At 52.7% G+C, this 18,801-nt stretch overlaps 1 protein-coding gene across 1 annotated transcript in view; it reads right to left on the bottom strand.

Moving 5' to 3' along the window:
• The window catches only part of LOC100879788 (uncharacterized), a 39,541-nt gene extending 22,591 nt beyond the window's left edge, over positions 1–16,950 (bottom strand). Inside the window, exon 1 of the mRNA XM_076532565.1 lies at positions 16,289–16,950. Within this exon, the coding sequence (XP_076388680.1) occupies positions 16,289–16,422 (134 nt within the window). The 5' untranslated portion in view covers positions 16,423–16,950. The remainder of the gene's footprint in view (positions 1–16,288) is intronic.
• Positions 16,951–18,801: the final 1,851 nt, after the last annotated feature.

The raw sequence follows: 18,801 nt of genomic DNA, 5'->3' as shown, positions 1-18,801 counted from the left end.
AGCGATTCGAAGAATCGGAGTAGCCGATTCTAACGGGTAGACAGGAAGAAAGCTCAAAACCGGTCCAAGGATCGATCGCGGCGACCGATACCGGAGAGCAACCGGTGAAACGGTTAAAAACTCGACGAGTTTTAATCTTCCGGACGTACTAGAAACGTCGGTTCGTGGCCGGCGTGTTATTAGCGTCGCCGCTTTCCAACGAACGCGTACTCCTCGCGTTACGCGTTCCTGCGAAGGCACAATGCATTATCGATTAAGCGACGCCGCTTCCTCGTTCCTCGTCGACCGTCGGGATAACGCGCGAGCGTAATGATCCGTTCGCGTCCGAGACCGAAACGATAACGCCGTAGGCAGCTACCTCGCGTACACAGCAGCCATTCTTCGCGGTCGAATCGAGACATCCGGTCGAACGGAGATTAGCCCTGAAATCGGCACTGCTAGTCGGTGTAGCGCGAATTCGGTGCGGGGATGAAACAATTGTTCGGCCTTGACTCGGGTCGACCGAGCGTGACTTTGTTAATTACGTCGGCCTACCGGCGAACTGCTCCCCTTCTCGTTCCTTCGTTCGTTCGTTCCCCGACGCTAGCCACGTTGCCCTCTGCGAGATTAGACTTGGCCGTCGGCTGTTACGAGCCGAGCAATTTGCTTTTAGGGCTTTTTTACGAGGTCGCCGATCTATCTCTCCCTTCTCCGCTACGCCGAGAGCGAACGCTCGGTAATATCCGTCGATGATTAATAAATCGGGCTTTTTCTTTCGCCACTCGGATCCGGTCAATTTCGGATTAATTTCATCCGCGAGACGAGCGAATAGAAGAATATTTCATCCGGTCGCGAAAAGGAACGCGAGCTTTTTCGAGAAGGCGAACGGTAAAAGGGCATAGCCGGTTATTAACGTCGACCGAGGCGAACCGACCGACAGAGGCTTAATGAGTTTTCCGAATGAAACAACTCGAGAAACCGACGCGATCGTGATTTATAACGGCCATTAAAAAACTGAGAGAGACGTATCGTTCGCCGGTGAAACGCGTGGGCGTTCTCGATTACGACGACCACCGAACGAACGAAATCGACCGCGAAAGTTCGTTCCGCTCGAGTTTACGCTGTTTCGGTTAATTGTTCTGAAAAGAGCCTGGTTCGGAGCCAACAGAAGAACAGGGTAAAAGGAGTAGCGAGACCTCGGGAGAAGCTCGCGTCGATGCGGCAAAGGGATCGCATCCGGTGCAAGGCGGGACCTACATCCGGCCTGAAAACGGATGAGACCCGGCATTCAAGTGCAAATAGTTTGGCGGCATTGTACTCGAGACCTCGAGAGACCGCGGCAACGAAAACGTTCTTTCTCTTTTTTCCGCCGAGCGCGATAACAACCAGATCGAATCAGGCTCCGAGAAAATGAACTTTTATTATCTTTTCGCGAACAAATTTTCTTCCCATTACGGAATTACGTTTAATAGCAGCCAACGCGACTCGCTAATATTTATGATTTTGAGCGCGAGACCACGCGTTCTACCTACGAGCTATTCGAGACTTAATTGGAACATTCTTGTCCGATTATTGCACGAAGGTCCGGTGCGGCGGGTCGGTTTAATCCTGTCATCTTCTTAGCAAAATATTTACATAATGGCCGCAATTGAACGTTCAATCGGGACCCCGAGGCGTACGGCCAATAATTTAAGTCGGTTACACCGAGAAGGCAACCTCTTCCCTCGAGCGGCTCCGCTAACAAATCGTTTGAACCGCGCTTTAAAGTTTCTCGAGTAGAACATCCGAGTTATTTCCTCTCGCGTTCCACGTTCTCGTGGCCGCGTCTTCGAGGAACGGTCTCCTCTCCGATTTTGCGTATCATCGACGCGGGTTAAAGGTTTCTCGTGTACCGTGAGAAAAGCGTTACGACTGTTTGAAATTCTTCCGAGAGGATCTCGATACTCTCCTCCCGGCAACGCTGGGGCCTCTGACTTGGCGGAAGCGTACGCGAAACGATCGAGCATTTTTTCCGTTGCTCCCGCTCTCGGTAATGACGCCGATAACCAACGAGCGTTGCCGCATTAAAGCACGGATACAGATAACGATGGAATTTCACGCAGCCTCCGTGGGACGAGAGCGTGTCCGTAGCTTTTCACAGGCCGCGCTAATGGACGCGGCTCGACCGCTAGGATCGATCAACGTCCACCGCTTGGCTGGCAGCACGCGGATTACGCGCACGATCGATACATCCGAATCAATTTGCGGTAATTCGATCGACGCGATGCTAGGGCGAAAGGCAAAAAGAGCGAGAGAGGGATGAAGAGAGGCGAGGCACGATGCTCGCTCGCTTGGAAACGGCAAGAGGAAATAAAGAAAGAAAGAAAAAACGACGGAGGAAGAAGAGAAGGGTAAGGGTAAACGCCGAACCTGCCGAGGAATAGCTTCACGCATGCTTCCCACGTGACTCAGCCGGTCGGGCATAGATACGCATCGTTCGCGAGCCCTTCGCGTGCAACCTGCGCGCACTGCGCACACGATGCGTGGCGAACCTCGACGTTGAAAACGGCCCTCGTTCGTGACTCGACTCGATCGAGCCACTGACCTTTCCTCCCGTTTCACAATTTTCTTTCCAACCGTCGTCGCTCTCCGGCTCTCGATCGGAGTCTTCCAGGAAGGAACGCGGCCGACCTCGCCGAGAACCCGGCGAAGAAGGAACCGTTTCGCGGTATGCCCACGGATTCGAGGTTACGAAACAAAAGTCGCGTACCTTTCCTCGACCGGATCGAGTCGAGCCCCGAAGCCACGAGCGTGAGTCACGTCGCGCGATTCGTTGCTACGTCGAGGAGAGTTAACGCACGCGTGATTCAACGTCGCCCGTCCGCGCCCGGTCGAAATTCCTCGACGACGCGATCCCGCGTGCCTTTGCTCGCTTCTGCATACGAAAGGAGGCTGCTCGTGAGAACCGACCGAGGCATGACTCGCCGTCGCTCTTCGTGGAACGTCATCGGTTTCGCGTTAATGCCAGGCCGCTTCGTCGTCGAGTCCGTTAGAGTTATCGCATATTTTTCTTATCTTCGTAACCGACGAAATCTCGAGATCCACGCTACGGAAGGATTATTATTTTCTCGCTGGTACAGAGGTACCGGTGATAGCTAATCGAAAGCAAGGCTATAAATCGAACGGCTTTCAAAACTGGTTGCGCGCGGCGTGGACGTACACTCATTAATACCACGCTTTGGTCACGGTAATTGGACAGTCCTTAGCGGCGTGATCGACAGCTTTCGGCCCATATCGCGGAACCCACGCGCGGATCCGCGTGTCCTGAACGTTGGGTCGAGAAGGAGTCAGAGGGAGAGAGAGAGATACGGTTCGCAATGGAACGGAGTCGTTCGGTAACGATACCGTGCCTCTAACAGTGCACTCGTGACGAAATCGGGAAAGGCGGTTGTCGCTCCGAGTCGCTCTCCTTCGAGAACCACGGCCGTTACTCGACGCGACCGTTCGCGATTTCTCGAAGGCAATCTAGCTCTCGAGCATCGACGACGATCGATGCACCGTGTTTCGTTTCGTCGTTTACGCAACCGTCCACTACCGTGACGCCGAGATTCCGTAATCGAGCGCGATGCGATACGACCAGTCTATAATCGCTTATCGCGCCTAGCTTCCGCTAGGCGGTTCTCCGTAGTCGCGCGACGAAACGATGCTACCGATCGAACTACCAGTTGACCGAGTCAGCCAGCTCGTTTCGAAACTTACTTTTTACGTTCTAAAGCGCGCATGATTTATCGCGATACGGAATGGTACACGACGATCGCGGCGATCTAGCTTCGCGTTCCATTCTCCCGGAAACGTTCGAGGAACAACTGCAAGATTTATCGGTCGACGTCGATCCGTGGCAAAGGCGAGCCCAACCGTCTCGCCAGAACAAACGATTCGAGAGAAGAGCACACGCCTCCTGAACTCTGCTCCTTGATCCCATTAGCGATCCGCCTCGATCCGAATCACGGGTATTCCGTTCGTATTCGAAAGGTAGACGCGATCCGCGTTTCGTCGAAACGAGACGCTATTGCCACGACGCGTCTTCGTTCACCGGGCGCGTTCGCGAGAAGGCCTACTTTGCGCGTGGCCCACTTACGGAAGACCGACGCGACGAGACGCGACGTTCGCGCGAGATACCTTCTCGCGTCGACGAATCGGCTTTGACCTCGAACCGTATCGGAAGTATGCCCGATTTTTCGTCCCCCGTTGCTCGCCTCTGGCGCTTTTCTCCGGATCGAATCGCGAGACCCGAAGAACGAGAACGGAACGCGACAACAACGTATCGCGATCGAAGAGGGCGTATAATAGAAGGAAGCTGTCGCATCTCGCGTGAGACGTCGAGTTCTCGGTTCGGTGTCGCCGACGATCGGGGACCCAGAGACCTGAATAGCCGTAGCCGCCGGGCCCGACAGGGCAGAATAACGGTCCACGGATGAAGGTTACTCGTATTATCCGCAGCCCGGTGTTTCTCCGTCCATGATCGCGCGATCGGCCAAACCGGAGAGTACCCGTGTCTCGATTATTTGGCCGCCCATTCACGGCGCTTTAATCTTGCAACTCGAAGTTGCAGCGACCGTGAACTGTAGCCAAAAAGTATCCGCGTAAAGCCTACTCGGATCCGTATTACGACTCTTTGAAAGCGCGCGATAAAAGGACTGGTAGTTTTCCTTTTTGGCGGTGTTCCAGCGCACGCTGCTCGAACGGGTTTTCGCGAAAGAAAGAAAACCGAGGGAGGCTCTAACCGCCGTGTGCCGAAGAAGAGAGCGAAGCGGCCCGGTCGAGAGGCTGCCGGTCCGCACTGCGGGAAAGCCTTTTCGAGCAAAATTCCAGACGTATTACCGAGCGACGAGACGGCCAAGCTGCGGCTCTTTCAGGTAAAAAGCGTTCCATCGACGAGGATTTCACCGACAAAAGGTGAAACCACGAGAGAGGCCGCGATTCGTTCGACCGAGTAGCTTTGTCGTCGAGCCTCGAAACGTCCTGGCAAACGGGTCCTTCGCCGAAGGCAAAATTTACTGTGCCGTATGCTGACCAGAGGTCACGAAACGAGTTTCGTTTTATTAGAGTCTCGCGCGCGCGTCGTCTGCCACCTATCCGTCGCCTACTTCCTACAACGAGCTAACGTCTTTTATATCCTCTTTCGCTCTGCCTCCGGCTATTCGGCAACAGTTGCTTCGAATCTCGTCGTCGTTGCTCGTACGCTTCTGGTTCGTCGGTGACGTTCCAACGGAAAGAACGTTCCTCGTCAACGGTGACTAACGGCGAAGGAATTTTTCGTCGATCGTCTCGTAGAACAGGCGGCGTTATCGTCCCTCGAGTGGTCAAAAGCGGTTATCGGGTTGTCGCTAACTCGACGAGTATACCGATCGCGGTTCAAGGTCCACGAGTACGAAAAACGTTTTTATAAAAAAGAGAGTAGAAACGACGGAACGCGACGCGAACGAGTCGGTCGAGTTGGCGAAGTAAGAAGAGCCTCTTGGGGAGTGCATCGGAAACGTGCTCGCAGAAAAACGACTGGATGAAACCGCAAAAACCGTTTTTCCGTCTAGGGTGGCTCTCTGGCTTCCCTCGAGGTCGAGAGAGCGCTGGCGCCAGTGCTAATGCAGTGCTCGCTCTCGAGGAATGCACCGCAGTCGTGGTCGAGGGAATGCGCGCGTGCATGCGCCTGCGATATATTTGTATACTCGTGCATTCGCCCGGCGATCGACGAATCTGGAAACGAGCCGAGGGAGAGGCCATCGTCCAAACCTTTCGATCTTTAAATTTAGCATCGAATATCGCGACCACCTTTCTTTTCTCTCGTCCACCCTCTCGTTCGTGGCTCTTCTGCGAATTCTCCGCTCCCTCTTTCCAACCGATCCCCTCGAATCGTTCCGTGATCCGCCAGAATTTCCGGTGACTGTGCAAAGGCGTGGAAAACGAACGAACAAAGAGAAAACGGTACGCCGGAATATATCCGCGGGCCGATGTTTGCTCGTCAAACAGGATATTCGATTAAAATGCCAGAGACGAGAATAAGCAAACCGTGGCAAAAATAGACTATGGCGGTTTGCCCTCTCTTCGACTATTAACCGCTGCTTCTGTTGCCGCTTCTGTTCGGCAATGATTCGCGCACTCGCGCGAGAACGTCGCGTATCCGGGCCAGTTTTTGCGATCGTGACGTTACTTCGGTGCATCCGTTACGAGCAGCGATCAAAAGGTCGACGACCGTGTTCTTTCCTTCCGTTTTTCGATCTGGTCGATCTCGAGGAGCGGCGTAAAAGGTGTAAGATCGGAGAGACGCGAAAGAGACAGCGGTGGCAGGTTCGATCGAAAAGGCACGCAAACGGTGAAAGGCGGTAAAATTTCACTCCTCGATTCGTTTGAGAATTCCTTCCCGCTTCCTCGACTCGGTGGCCGGTCGCGTCCCAGACGTTTACGCATCGATTTTGCGACGTTCGCCGAGCGAACCGAGCAGTTTCGAGTCAATATCGAGGACTGGTTTGGCTTCGCTCTTTAATCTACTCGATCTTCCCGACTCTTGCCGGAATGTAGGTTTCTGGAGCCAAGAAGAACGCGCTCGCGACGGGGTTGTCGAGGGAACTCTCGCAACCCTGTCTCCGCTTTCGTTCCTAATCGAATCGAAAGGTGCCGTGCGACGGCAATGTCCAAGTGACCGCCTTACGACCTCGAACGAACAAAGATCGGGCGTTAACAGCGACGTTCGAGAATCGAAAGCAAAGGACGCGTATACGATTAAAACGTACATTGGCAAATCGAGAACGAGCCACGGTGAAATTTTGACGCGTAAACACGAGCGAGCGTGCACGCGTTTTGCCGTGTGCGAAACGATGACACGCGATCGAAGGTGAGCGCCCACGTGGCGCTTTCGAGGCTGCCTTTTAACGGAGCGGAGTGGCGCAGCGCGACTCGAATCACCCGCTCCCGCCTCTTGGCCGAGAAGCGACGGCCCGTTACTCGCGATGACACAATAACAACAACGACAAAGGCCGTCATCGAGTCGTTTACGCAAGGACGCGTCGCGTCGAGAAGTAAAAGGCGACTCGATTAAACGGCTGTCGAACGAGTCGCGATTCGTTCGCGCTCCTCGTGTTTTTCTCGATCGTTTCTTCTCTCGTTCGCTCCAGAGTTCGCGGAACAAACTTCTCGTGTTGCTCTCCTATTTATTTTGCGAAGAAACGGCAAAGATCGAGCGAACAGAGCGTTGGCGAGCCATCGTGTCGAGAAGGTAGTCGGTTCGAGCGGAACGGAGAAACGTTTAAATGGGCGCCACGTCTACGGCCTCGGCGACGTTCACCGTCTCGCGGAGAGAAAACTGTGCTAACAGAATGTAATCCAGCGGTGATCGTTTATGTTCTCTCGACTGCCCGGAGGTTTCCGCGTTTACGTTTAAGCGCGTGGAATTCGCTGGATCTCTCGTCGATTGATCGACTTTTAGCAAGCTCGATGCGTACGAACGCGATCCGATAAACGACCAATTATCCGGTAGAATTTTGTCGCGACGGAAAAAGACATCGTTACGAGCGAGTTTAAAAGATGGTAGAGATGGGAATAATTACGCGTGAAATCGTAATTATCGGAGTGCGTGGAATCGAAGGAAAGGCCCGCGAGCGACACGCGTCCCACACGGCGATTTCACGGCATTCGGGTCATCACCGACCAACCGTCCCACGTTAACGTATTCTACGTACGCATAGAAGTTTGTCTTCTACGTGGACACCTACGTCGCATCACTCGTAACGCGTCGTCAAAACCGATCGGAAAATTTGGGAAAACGAAAGGCAAATGTTTGCTTCGGAAGACGGACAAATCGTGGCGAAAACGAGGTTGCGCGATAACCCGTTAATGTATGCAAACGCGTGCGTCGAGCTATCGGAAGAGGAAACGGCAAGATCGTTCGATTTGAAGGAAGGAGGTGCCGAAGAAACGAGGACACGTCCCAACCTCGTAAACGAGAACGCTAAAGCGTACGCCGCACTGTACGGCTTACGAACGAGGAAACGACAGTTAGGCAGTTGGTGTCGTCGTGTTCGGTACACTACGTAAACCTCTCGTTTTAACGGGTCGGGTCGAGTGGCCGTTTCCGATCTACTTTCGTGACTCGCGCCTAGCTTTGTCGTATTCTCCTCTTTCTCTCTCTTTCCCTCTCTTCCTCTTTTATCTTTTCGGCCATCTTCTTTTTCCTTTCTAAAGACAGCGTCGAAACCACGGTGGCTCAACTTTTGTAACGGACAATGTCGCAACATTCGCTTCCGTTGAAATTAAGGAAAAAGACGCTTTGCGAAATGCGAGGAACGATTCGAGCAACGCTCGTTTGAAGGAGAAATTGATTTCGAAATGGGGCATAGCCGCAGAGACAACTACAGAAATGTGCGATTGCTCGAGTAACAGTCTAGTACCAAAATATGGCAAAGCGATTTCGATGTCGCTTCAAAAATCTGCCCACGTGGGCGTAAAAGCTGTCGCTACGGCCCTGTCGATACCTTACGCTGTGCAGCAGCGAACGAAGAGGGCGATAAATCGAGCGGAATAACTGGCCACACCTGTGCATGTCACGGACGTTATGTGGCCGCGTATAAGCATTTTCGTCGGGATCGATCGCGTTCCCCTAGTCTCTACTGTTCTAAAATCATATTTTACGTCGAGTCAGAACGGACGCAGCGACGGAAAAGGACACGATATCAGGGACACTTGCTTCCTCGAGGTTCGACGTCCTTTTTCCGCTTGGAATGCGGAGTACTTACGACGGAATGTCATATTCCGTGATAGGGGTGCAGTCACCGCAGGTGTGACTCTAATTTTTACGTTTCGCTTCGCATTCTTCCGGAGAAAAGAATCCCGTTGCCGACGTTTTTGCATCGTCGTTGCTCCACGCGGCGTCGGAACGCTACCGTTTCACATTTTTCCGTAGCCTTCCGAACGAAATAGAAGTACGAAGGATAGCGTGCGAGAAACACGAGGGGGTCATCGGTATCGGCCGGCTGGTTCGTCAGCTGTCGCCGTCACTGGTAGCAACGAAGAATGCGCGTGTCAAGGGGAACGAATGGTCGCGTTACAAGCGTTGGGTTTCGTTTCCGTACTCGGGAAGGCCCGAACGCGTCGAATCTCGAACAATGCGCGTTAACTTTTCACGGCGCGGCTTTCCGGCCCGTGTACGTGCTCGTTAACCACGTACGGAGATATTGCGAAAATCGTTGCAACCGTTTCCAAATATGGCATTGCTCGAGCGGCGCGCGTGCGTCGACAGACAACCGACGAAACGGTTTCCAGGAATCGCGGAAAATTTTCGTCTTACCAGTTCGTTCCGCCTTTCTTCCGGAAAAGACCTTCGTTCGGTTTCGACGCCGCGCACCGTTTCCCGACCCGCTACAGTTTCCTCGAGACGTTTCACCGCGTTGCCCGTTGCCCGCGCACTCGAACGAGACACAACGCGATTCATAATCGCGATACGAGTTACGCGGCAAACTTTCACGCGGCTCTGACGTCATTAACGTAACGCTGGAGCGAAGATGCTTTCGAGCAGCGCGACCCGAAGTCAGGATTTCGTAGTCGTCGCGTTGGTAAGGTGTATTCGTCACCGGTCTAGTCACGGACTTCCACGAACCGACGTGCCCCACATACTTCGTGAATCACGAAATCGTGGCGTCGGCCAAGCACGGTAATCGCGCTGAATGTTTCGCGTGTTCTCGTTAATTAGCGCATCTCTCACCCTGCAACGACCACCGACCCGTCCCGTCGCAGAACGGCCTTCTTCCTTTGCCGAACGTTGCCGATCGATCGACCCGCATCGCGTTACGAGGGCCGTGTACAGCTGGCTCCGGTGTTTACAGCGACGTAGCTAAGTGCATCGTATACCGTCGAATCTGGGACACTGGCAAAGAGAGAGGACACGATCGGTAAAGCGATATCGTTCGACTATATCGATCGCGGTTCGCCACCGAGGTATAAGCGGCTCGAGAGTTTCGCCCTTGGGATTCCTGCGAGGCGTGGGTGATCGTACTTTTCGGAGCGGCGATTCAACGATACCGACGCCGCTCGACTTCTCCGATCAGAGCGCAGTCTCGACGAAGGAAAAGCGCGAGAAGACGGATCAACGATATCGAGCGAAAAAGCTTCGCGGATTAAACGAACACGGAGGCGGCTTGACGCGTATCCGCGATCGATTAGGGTCAGACTATTGGACTACGAGACGATTCGAAAGCTGGAAATTACCGGTGATTCATCGAAGTCACGGCCGATTATTCTGGTCCTAATCGAGTGGCCACGTATTTCGACCAACGACGTAACGAGAGAAGGATAGGATTAATTGCTTTACCGCGGTAAACGAGATAACGTATCGACTTACGCGCTTAAAGGATAATGGTTCCGTTCGACTAGAGTTTAAGCGGTACGCGGATAGAGACAGGGGTGGACGTAGCTTGCGACACGACAGAAAATGCGAGCAAGGTTATTCCCTTTCCAACGCACGCCACAATGGACACACACGGAACCGCAACGATCGACGATATGGCTGGCAAAGTAGGACGCCTTTGAGTGGAACGGTTAGACCAACTTACTTTCCAACGATTTCTGTGCGTCGTACCGTCGCGTCGCATCGTCGAGATCGGCTCGAGAGTCGATCGGCTATTCTCGCGAGAGAATTTCTCGAAGCGAAAGAAAGCGAAATCAAAAGGGAGCCACGCATCGTTGCGCCGCTTCTCCAAGGATGATCGAATCTGCGTGTCGTTATCCTCGATCGCCGTTTCATCTTTCGACGCCGCCGCGTAAGGACAAGCTTGTCTATGGTTGATCGATCGGTCGATACGAGAGAGCGGTCGACTTTTCGTTTCGGTCGCTAGATTTCGAGACGAGATCTCAGTACGGATTTTTAGCGAAACGGAACGAAACGTCGATTCGTATCGTTATCGTAGCTCGCGTCGTTCGCTCGAGTTGGCCGACCTTCACCCGGCTACCGTCGCCATTATGCTCGTTACACACCGGTCGCGCGGTTGTAATTTACGGTTAACCGAACGGAAACCGAAGGGGAGCGACCGCGTTGTAGTAACGAGGTCGTCGGGTATAGGGTCTTAACGAACAAACACGGCTCCCTCTTTCTCTTTCTTTTTCTCGTACGCGCGTTCGACGACAACGCGTTACTACGAATTTTCCCCGAGTTCCGTCTCGCAGCTGCCAGCTCGCGAAAGCGTGCACCAGAACTCGTCTCGACGCCAGGCGTTTCAAAAAGAAGCGACGACGCGTCAGGGACACGTTCCGATCGTTCCGATTCGGACGAAAATACCGAAAGCGGATAGAGTCTAGCTGCGAATGGAAACATTGGCAAAACCGCTTACGCGTATCCCGTCCGCTTCGTTGGAACGGTTCTTTCGAACGAGAGCGTGGGCGAGAAGCAGGCCACGGAAGAACGGATAATCTGATTTTCAAGGACTCGTTTCGCGAAACCGAGAGGTGATCCATGACCGTACAAAGTTGCGATCGTCTCGAAAAGGAACGTAACGAATCGGACACTTTATAAACTCGTCCACCTACGTGTCCGATCCTGCGGTATTCCTCTTTCACCGACGGACCCCTTTATCGTCGAGACGACTTTCTAGAGCGGTCGAAAAACCACGGAACGCGTTCGAAGTCGCGATCCGCAACGATCCGGGAAAAAGCGTCCTAACAGTGGGAGATCGTGACCCATAGATCATCGAGATCGCGAACGATCCGCAACGATCCCCTTCTCCGTCGCGGTCGTGCTCGACTCCCTCTCCAGTCTGTGTCGTAATATCTCGCCAACTATGTAGGTACCCCCGACTCCGCCACGGGTTGCCTGCTCATGATCGATCTCGATCCATACATCATTCCAACAGGACGTTTCTCGCTCGACCGAGGCTCGCTGACTTTCCTTTCCGTTCCTATCGATTACCGGCCAGATACCGCGATCTGCTGAATTTTTCCGCGATCGAGATCGCTCGAGACGTTGGCTCGAAATTAAGCGACGAGACGTCTTCGTTCGGAGAGCGGTCGAAAGAAAACTACCGCGACAAACGAGTTGGCCGAGTACGCGTTCCTTTGTAACTGGCACGAATAGCCAGGCTGTCTAAATACGGTGCGGCTGAATAACGATCGTTGGAATTTCAGGTTATTTCTCGAGAAGAGAAACACGGCCATCCGTGACTCTGGGTGGCTTCCACCGACTCGTACAACACGATCCCCGGGAACAGAGCTATCGATCGGATGAGCGAGCAGCGTACCGGTGAACGGACAATGATCACGACGACCTTGAGAAGAAGGCAACGTTTGTTCGTCGATGCAGCGCGTGCTCGCGGCATACCATCGTATTTTCTCACCCGTGAAGATCCAGCCACCGTGCTTTTTTTCTCTTGCTCCGTGGAGTTCGCGACGATCCACGAGAGATCGGCGTGGCGACCGTTCCGATCGAGCAAACCGATAAATATAATTAAGGCGACGGGAAGCTGAAGAGCCCTCGACACGGGAACGCCACGACCGCTTTATCGTTCGTTAGCTATCTGTATCGGCGATAATCGCCGTCATCGCGCAGAAGGGATGTTAATAAGATGTCGTGCGCGGACCTCGTATCCCGTCGAGTCACGACGAGGGAACTCGTCGCAATTTCGCTCGATCGAATTAACCACCGTTCGACGGATCGTTAGAGAAACGGCGAGCGGAAATCGTTTTACGAGAGCCAAGTTTTTTAGTAAATCCTACGACCTTCCGCGTTTCGAAAGAAGGGGCATTGTTATGCTAAGCGAAAAGACGAACCACGAAGGCACGGCGAGTATCCTGGAAAACAGACGTCCGTAAGTACGTACGGGCTGCTCGAGCCAATGGAAGCACGGGGGAACAGCTGTTGCTCGTTCGAAGGCAGCTGCGTCCTTCGGAATGCGTCGCGGCTCAAAATTCAGTGGAGGGTACGTGAAAGAAAATCGAGAAAGAATCGGCTCGTAACGCCGACCCGCAGCAACATCCAGATCGAAGATGACGATCGGGGGAAATCTTTTACGAGCCGCGAACCTTCCGAGATTCTCGAGATCTTCGTCGAGACGATATATCAGATTCCTATCGGGTAAAAAACAGCGACGCTAGTCGGGGACGTTAAATACTCCGAAAGACGTTCGAGCTTAAAAGGGTGGAACGCGGCGTCCTTAACCGAGTAGAAGAAAGGCCGCGACGGAAGAGAAGAAACCGGATGCTCGCGATCCTTTTCCTAGGAGGTCCATGCAGCGATCGCGATACACCCCGAGATCTCGTTTTCCCCCCGTCGCAGGAAGGTCATCGACGACCGGATCGTGCGAGCCAACACTCGAACAAGTAGGCAGCCAGGCTGTCGCGCTAATTGCAGGTGCCGTTACCGTTACTTTCCAGATGGCATGCCCGTTTCTGTCGCGTTGCCTCGTCCGCTGCAACCGGAGCATTCCTTCTGGACGTAACCAGAGAATCCGCCGTTCGAGTTTTCCTTCGTTACTCGCCACCACTTTCGACGCGCCAACCAGTTTCGATTTACGAAATCTCGAATCCTGTATCTCGTAAAGGTTTTACGAGCCCCGTAAAGAAGAAAAAATCAGCGCGATCTCGTTTCGTCGCATCGTCCGAGCGAAAGGCGCGATCGTTTAATCGTTTGTTCGGTTGGCGGAGCAAAGACGATACGTTGTAACGCGCCTACCTATTATAAGGATATAAATATCGAGCGGCAAGTGCATAGCGGACGCTCTCCGCATTTTCAGTCCGGCCACAAGCTATTTTCAACCCACGCTAAACTTTCTCGCTCTCTCGCTCTCCGCCGCCTTACGTGACCCCCACTTGTTCCCGTGTATTCTAAGACGCGACCCGATACCGTAAAAAGCACCTGTCCCGTCGCGTCGCGACGTCCCGCTACTCCGAAACGACAAATTCTACCGATCGAATTCGCTTCTCGAACGACGTCTCGTTAAAAACGAAATCGGTCTACCACCTGAGGACTCCACGGAATTTCTCGTGCATCGGTTTGCGCGAAAGAAAATACTGACATCTCGGTCGGAAGGTAACGCGGTATCGCGAGGATCGCGCTAACGAAGAAACGCGCGTAAAAGCAATTGACCTTCCCAACGATGATCGTCGAGGCGGGAGATCGCGTTAACGATCCAGACAGAAGAAACGTCAAGGGGGTTTTCTTTGTTGACCAGCGTCGAACGCGAAACGACATTCGTTCTACACGGTCTTGGAAGGTAAAGGAATCGTGATACGGGAGCGTGTGTGGTGGTGCGAGGTAAAAGTAAATCGACGCGAAATGCCAGAACCGTGACGAATACGAGCTGCGACGACAAATCGCAATAGCAACCGTGCGGCGATAAAGGGTGCTAGCGTATGTTCCGAGAATAAGAGAAAGAGAAAGAGCAAATATTGATTACGCGCGTAGAATCTCTTAATTGGTGGCAACGAAATCACGAACGTATCGTTCGAGTTTATTTACATTTGCGAATAACAGGCTGTAGGGTAGGCCGATATAGCCATAATATTTATACCAAGACCCCTTTCTCGCGGACGTTTATGGCGTCGCTCTGACGACTCTCGTGGCTGCGAACTCGACGGCCACGGTTAAACGCGACTGGATTTTACCTCCACTTATCTTTCGCTTCGGCGAACACTTTCGATACTCGTGACGCGACGACCCTTTTTCCGTGTACGTTTTTCCCGCTACGATTGCGCGATCGAAAATTTGCTCGACGAACAAGCAAAGCTGATCGTTCGCATTCCTTTCTTCGATAAGGAGTTCGTGTTTGCATCGAGATTGCGAATTGCATCAGAGACAGCCAAACAAACCTAAATCCGTTTCCTCGAAATGCCACGCCGATACGCGCAATCGATAGCGAGTTTTACTTCGCGTTGAATCGCGAGAGTTCGAACGCGAATGGCGATAGAAACGCCCCGCGTATAAATCTCGAATCTCGGGTGCAGCAGGTGCGTGTTAGGTAAAGCAGCTGTATTTCGCATTCGCGGCTCACGCCTAGCGACCAGCGACGATCCTGATTGACGGCTGCATAAATCTTCGCAACGGTTACCACCACCTTCGAGAAATATCTCAAACGTATCCGGTCGTTGTTAGAATACTAACGACCCATCGTCGAGGGAAAGAACCGTAGGCCGGTGGGTTACGCCGAGCAGCGAGACTCGGTTCGAACCGTTCGTCGATAAGCAGAATTAATCGCGTTTTATCGGTTAGGTACACTCGATCGCGATATGTCCGCGATCCGATATCGATACAGCGGCTTACGGACGAGCAACAGGCACGATGTTGTCCGTACCGTGTAACGACGACAACAACGTCGCAGTCGGTGGCCTACATTAATCCCAGACACGTGTATCGTTCGTAGCGACGACTGCCTACTTCCAGCGATCGACGAACAAAAGGACCGCGAATGGAAACGGCGCTCGTGCAAATCGAGGATGAATGCGCGATCGGTTACGGCCGTAATAGAATCTCGTCGAGTTTTCGCGCAAACTTTCGGCCGTCGCGTTTCCTGCACGGGGAAAATAGGACGCGGGAACGGTCCAACTTTTCGCGACTCTCCTTTCCTCGCTCCGAAACGAGTTTCGTAAACGCGCGCGTATCCACGAGCCGCGATTTCGCAAAACCTTTTTGCTACGTTGCAGCGGAACGACAGCGAGAAACACGCCGAAACGGTCGTACGAACAGCGCGCGCGACCCGGTTCGAGAATTTCTCTTCGGTGATCTCTTACGATCGAAAAGTCATTCGGGACACGCACCGAAGCATCTTCGCGGATGGTCCTCGACCTTGCACAGTTTCGGAGGAACCTTTCCAACCATGCACGCAGCCGTTTCCTTTTCTTCCACCTCTCCGCCGCTCCTTTGTCGAACAAGCAACAGAGTTCTCGAGAAGGAAAGAAAGAGAGAGGAAGAGACGCCCGTAGACGGAGGTCGTAAAAGAGCATCGGCGCGCAAAGTCTCGACCTCGATCTCTCGCAGTAGGGGCACTTTCTTTCTCCGGTAGGCCGGCTTGGTCCAGGACCGAGTCGGGGGTGCTTCGGGCCCCCGAACGACCAACAAAATCCTTCCTTTTTTTTCCGTTTCGACGACGCGATCCTGTTCAGAGCGTTTTCACGCTTCGTTCGGTGGTAAGTCGGTAGTCGAGACATCGACGATTCGAAGCGGAACGAAAGAGGGGAAAACAAAAGGAACAATTTTAATTGGCGAAACGGATCCTCGACTCGGAAGCGTAAACGGAGCAACCCGATTTACGTATGCGAACGGACGAGTTAGAACGTCGGGACAACGGTGCTGGTCTCTTACCGTGCGAAAGGTTGTTCCTCGACCTCGTACAGCTCCTCGAGGGTCTGTTTCGAGAGAAGCCTCTCCAGCCTTTGAGGCGTGGGAGCGAGATGCCCTGGGATGCTGGTAGTTTCGAACAGGCTATCCGCCGTCATGGCTGGTGCCGGTGTGACGCGACGTGCGTCAACTGGACGAGAAGCAAACGAGATGCACGATACGCGATAATCCCAAATTTTCTTCTGGTTGTACGATCACAAACGTGGAAGGCCAAGCGCGAGCACCAGTCTCGTACGAGTCACACGAGCAGATTACGATTTTCACTTGTACCGATCATACCCAGCTATTTGCTTAGCGGGGCACGCGTAAATATCCTTTCAGGTAGGAGAAATAGTAGAATACGAAAGAAACGAAAGGCGTTTTTCGCTTCGGTCACTGCGTTTACACGAGCTACGTTTACTCGCGGCGACGAGCCAACGGTGAACGAATCACCGCGTCACTATCGCGTTTAGAGGCACGCATCTCCGAACGAAAAATCCTCTCCGTTTGGCACGGTGGTCGCTAACCACGAATCTCGGAGTGCACGCACCGATCGCGAAACGAGGCACGCGCTTCTATCGTGCGAGCCTTATCACGCGCGACCGTTTCTCGCGACGGTTGACTAACAATTGAACCTTCCGCCGCGGCTTTGCGCGATCCCCACTCTCTCGATTCTCGATTCTCGAGCCCCTTCGCTATCTCCGACGTGGTGGGGAAAGTATGCATCTCCCCTCTCGTCGACGCGACTCGGTGACAGTACCGAACCGAGCCGAGTTGCGTCGAAACAACCCGAGCGAACTTACTCTCTCGCAACAACTTTGAAAACGAGAAAGAGAGGTTTCCATGCACCGACGACCGACCGACCGACCGACCGACCAACCAACCGAACGACCGATCGCTTCCTCCTCTTTCTCTCCCGTTCTTTTTTCTTTCTGCTTCTCCGCGCGATTCGACTCGTCTTTCGTTTACGTTTCTCTTCCGTTCTTTCTCGATTCTACCTCTGTCTTTGCTTTCGAGGCTTTGCAGACCGAGATACGCTCCATACGAAATAATAACACGATCGTGCACGCGTCTCGCAAACTTTGACCGTCTCGAACCGCTCCATTTTTACCGACCGCCGCTGACCCGGAGATTTCAATGCCGCGCTTTTCGCTCGAAACGCGCGACAGCGTTTCCTCGCGCGAACTCTTCCCTCTTCGTTCGGTTTTTCTTTTCTCCTGAGGAACGTGCTCGTTCGACGAGTTCGCGATGCATCGCTAACGAGTAAACGGAATCTTTCTCGAGCTAGACCAGCCAGCGAACTCTCGGGGAGCCAGGCGAATCGTAAAGCGTGCCAGGATCTTGTCAACCATCGTACGTGATTATAGCGAGCGAGCATGAATAATTGAATGCATAATTTATCGATTTAGCGAAGAAAGAGCAACGGCGAACGAACTAGAGAAAGAGAGAGTTCGATCGCAAAAGTACGAGCAATCCTGCAACGTAGTCCTTCTAATAAGTGCATCTTCCGATGCTGAGATAAATCTATTAATCTCGATACGGGTAATCGTTATCCAGACACGTCAAAAAGGAAAGGAATCTTTTCCACGATCAGTAATCGATTCCGTTGATCGTTTTTTGTTAACGTGAGAAAACAAAATCGTCGAATGAAATTAGTACGACGGAGTTTCCGTGTCACGAATGAAACGGACGAAAATACGTAATTTCCTGTGAAGAACAACGGAATTTCGAGCGAATTTCTTAACCGGATTATCCTACGCTTCCGACGTTTTAAGGCGAATTTATGTCATCTTTTAATGGAAGATGTACAAAGGGCGAGGAGACTGGATTAAGATAAAGAGGTTAAGAACTTATCTTGTCCGCAGGATTTTCGAAAAGATAATCAAGGACGGCAAATACGCCGTGAAAATGGATTCGAGGAAATATTGTGAAAACGCGTCGCACGAAACGAAAATATGTGTCGTATTATTACAGCCTGACGATAATGCGTAGCTGATTCATCGAGCGACGAGTAATCTACGACCAGTTTTCTAGGATAGCAGTCGTAATCGATGATCCTGCGGTGCGTTGCGGCACACGCTGTATCATCGAGCCGAGCAAATGAAACGTCGTCTTCTCCTACTTTGCGTTAATGCGTTCGGTTACGCGGACGCTGATTTACCAGGATGATTCGATAAATCGTGTTATATCGGTAGCATGATTCGTGGCTCATCTTGGAAATAATTTAACGCGCGATCCCCCGCGAGTCGGAAGGTAAGCGCATTTTCTGCTGTCCCTTCCTGAAGATCGAACGCTTCCCTTCGAAGGACAGATGATCGAGGAAGTCGGACGCGAAGAAAATTCTGGTAACTTTCCCTCCTACGCGTCGACCATAAGGAAAGGAAAGGTGAGGAGAGGAGAGGAAAGGAGAAGAGAGGAGAGGAGAGAAGAAGGCACTGGTATGCGAGAGAGCCTTTCTAATCCGTACAGAGTCGATGTTTTCGCAGCTGTTAGTAGAA

This window comes from Megachile rotundata, chromosome 6 (genome assembly GCF_050947335.1).
Source record: "Megachile rotundata isolate GNS110a chromosome 6, iyMegRotu1, whole genome shotgun sequence".
Taxonomy (NCBI): domain Eukaryota; kingdom Metazoa; phylum Arthropoda; class Insecta; order Hymenoptera; family Megachilidae; genus Megachile; species Megachile rotundata.
The sequence above is the reverse complement of the archived record's forward strand: the minus strand, read 5'-3'. Positions and strand labels throughout refer to the sequence as shown.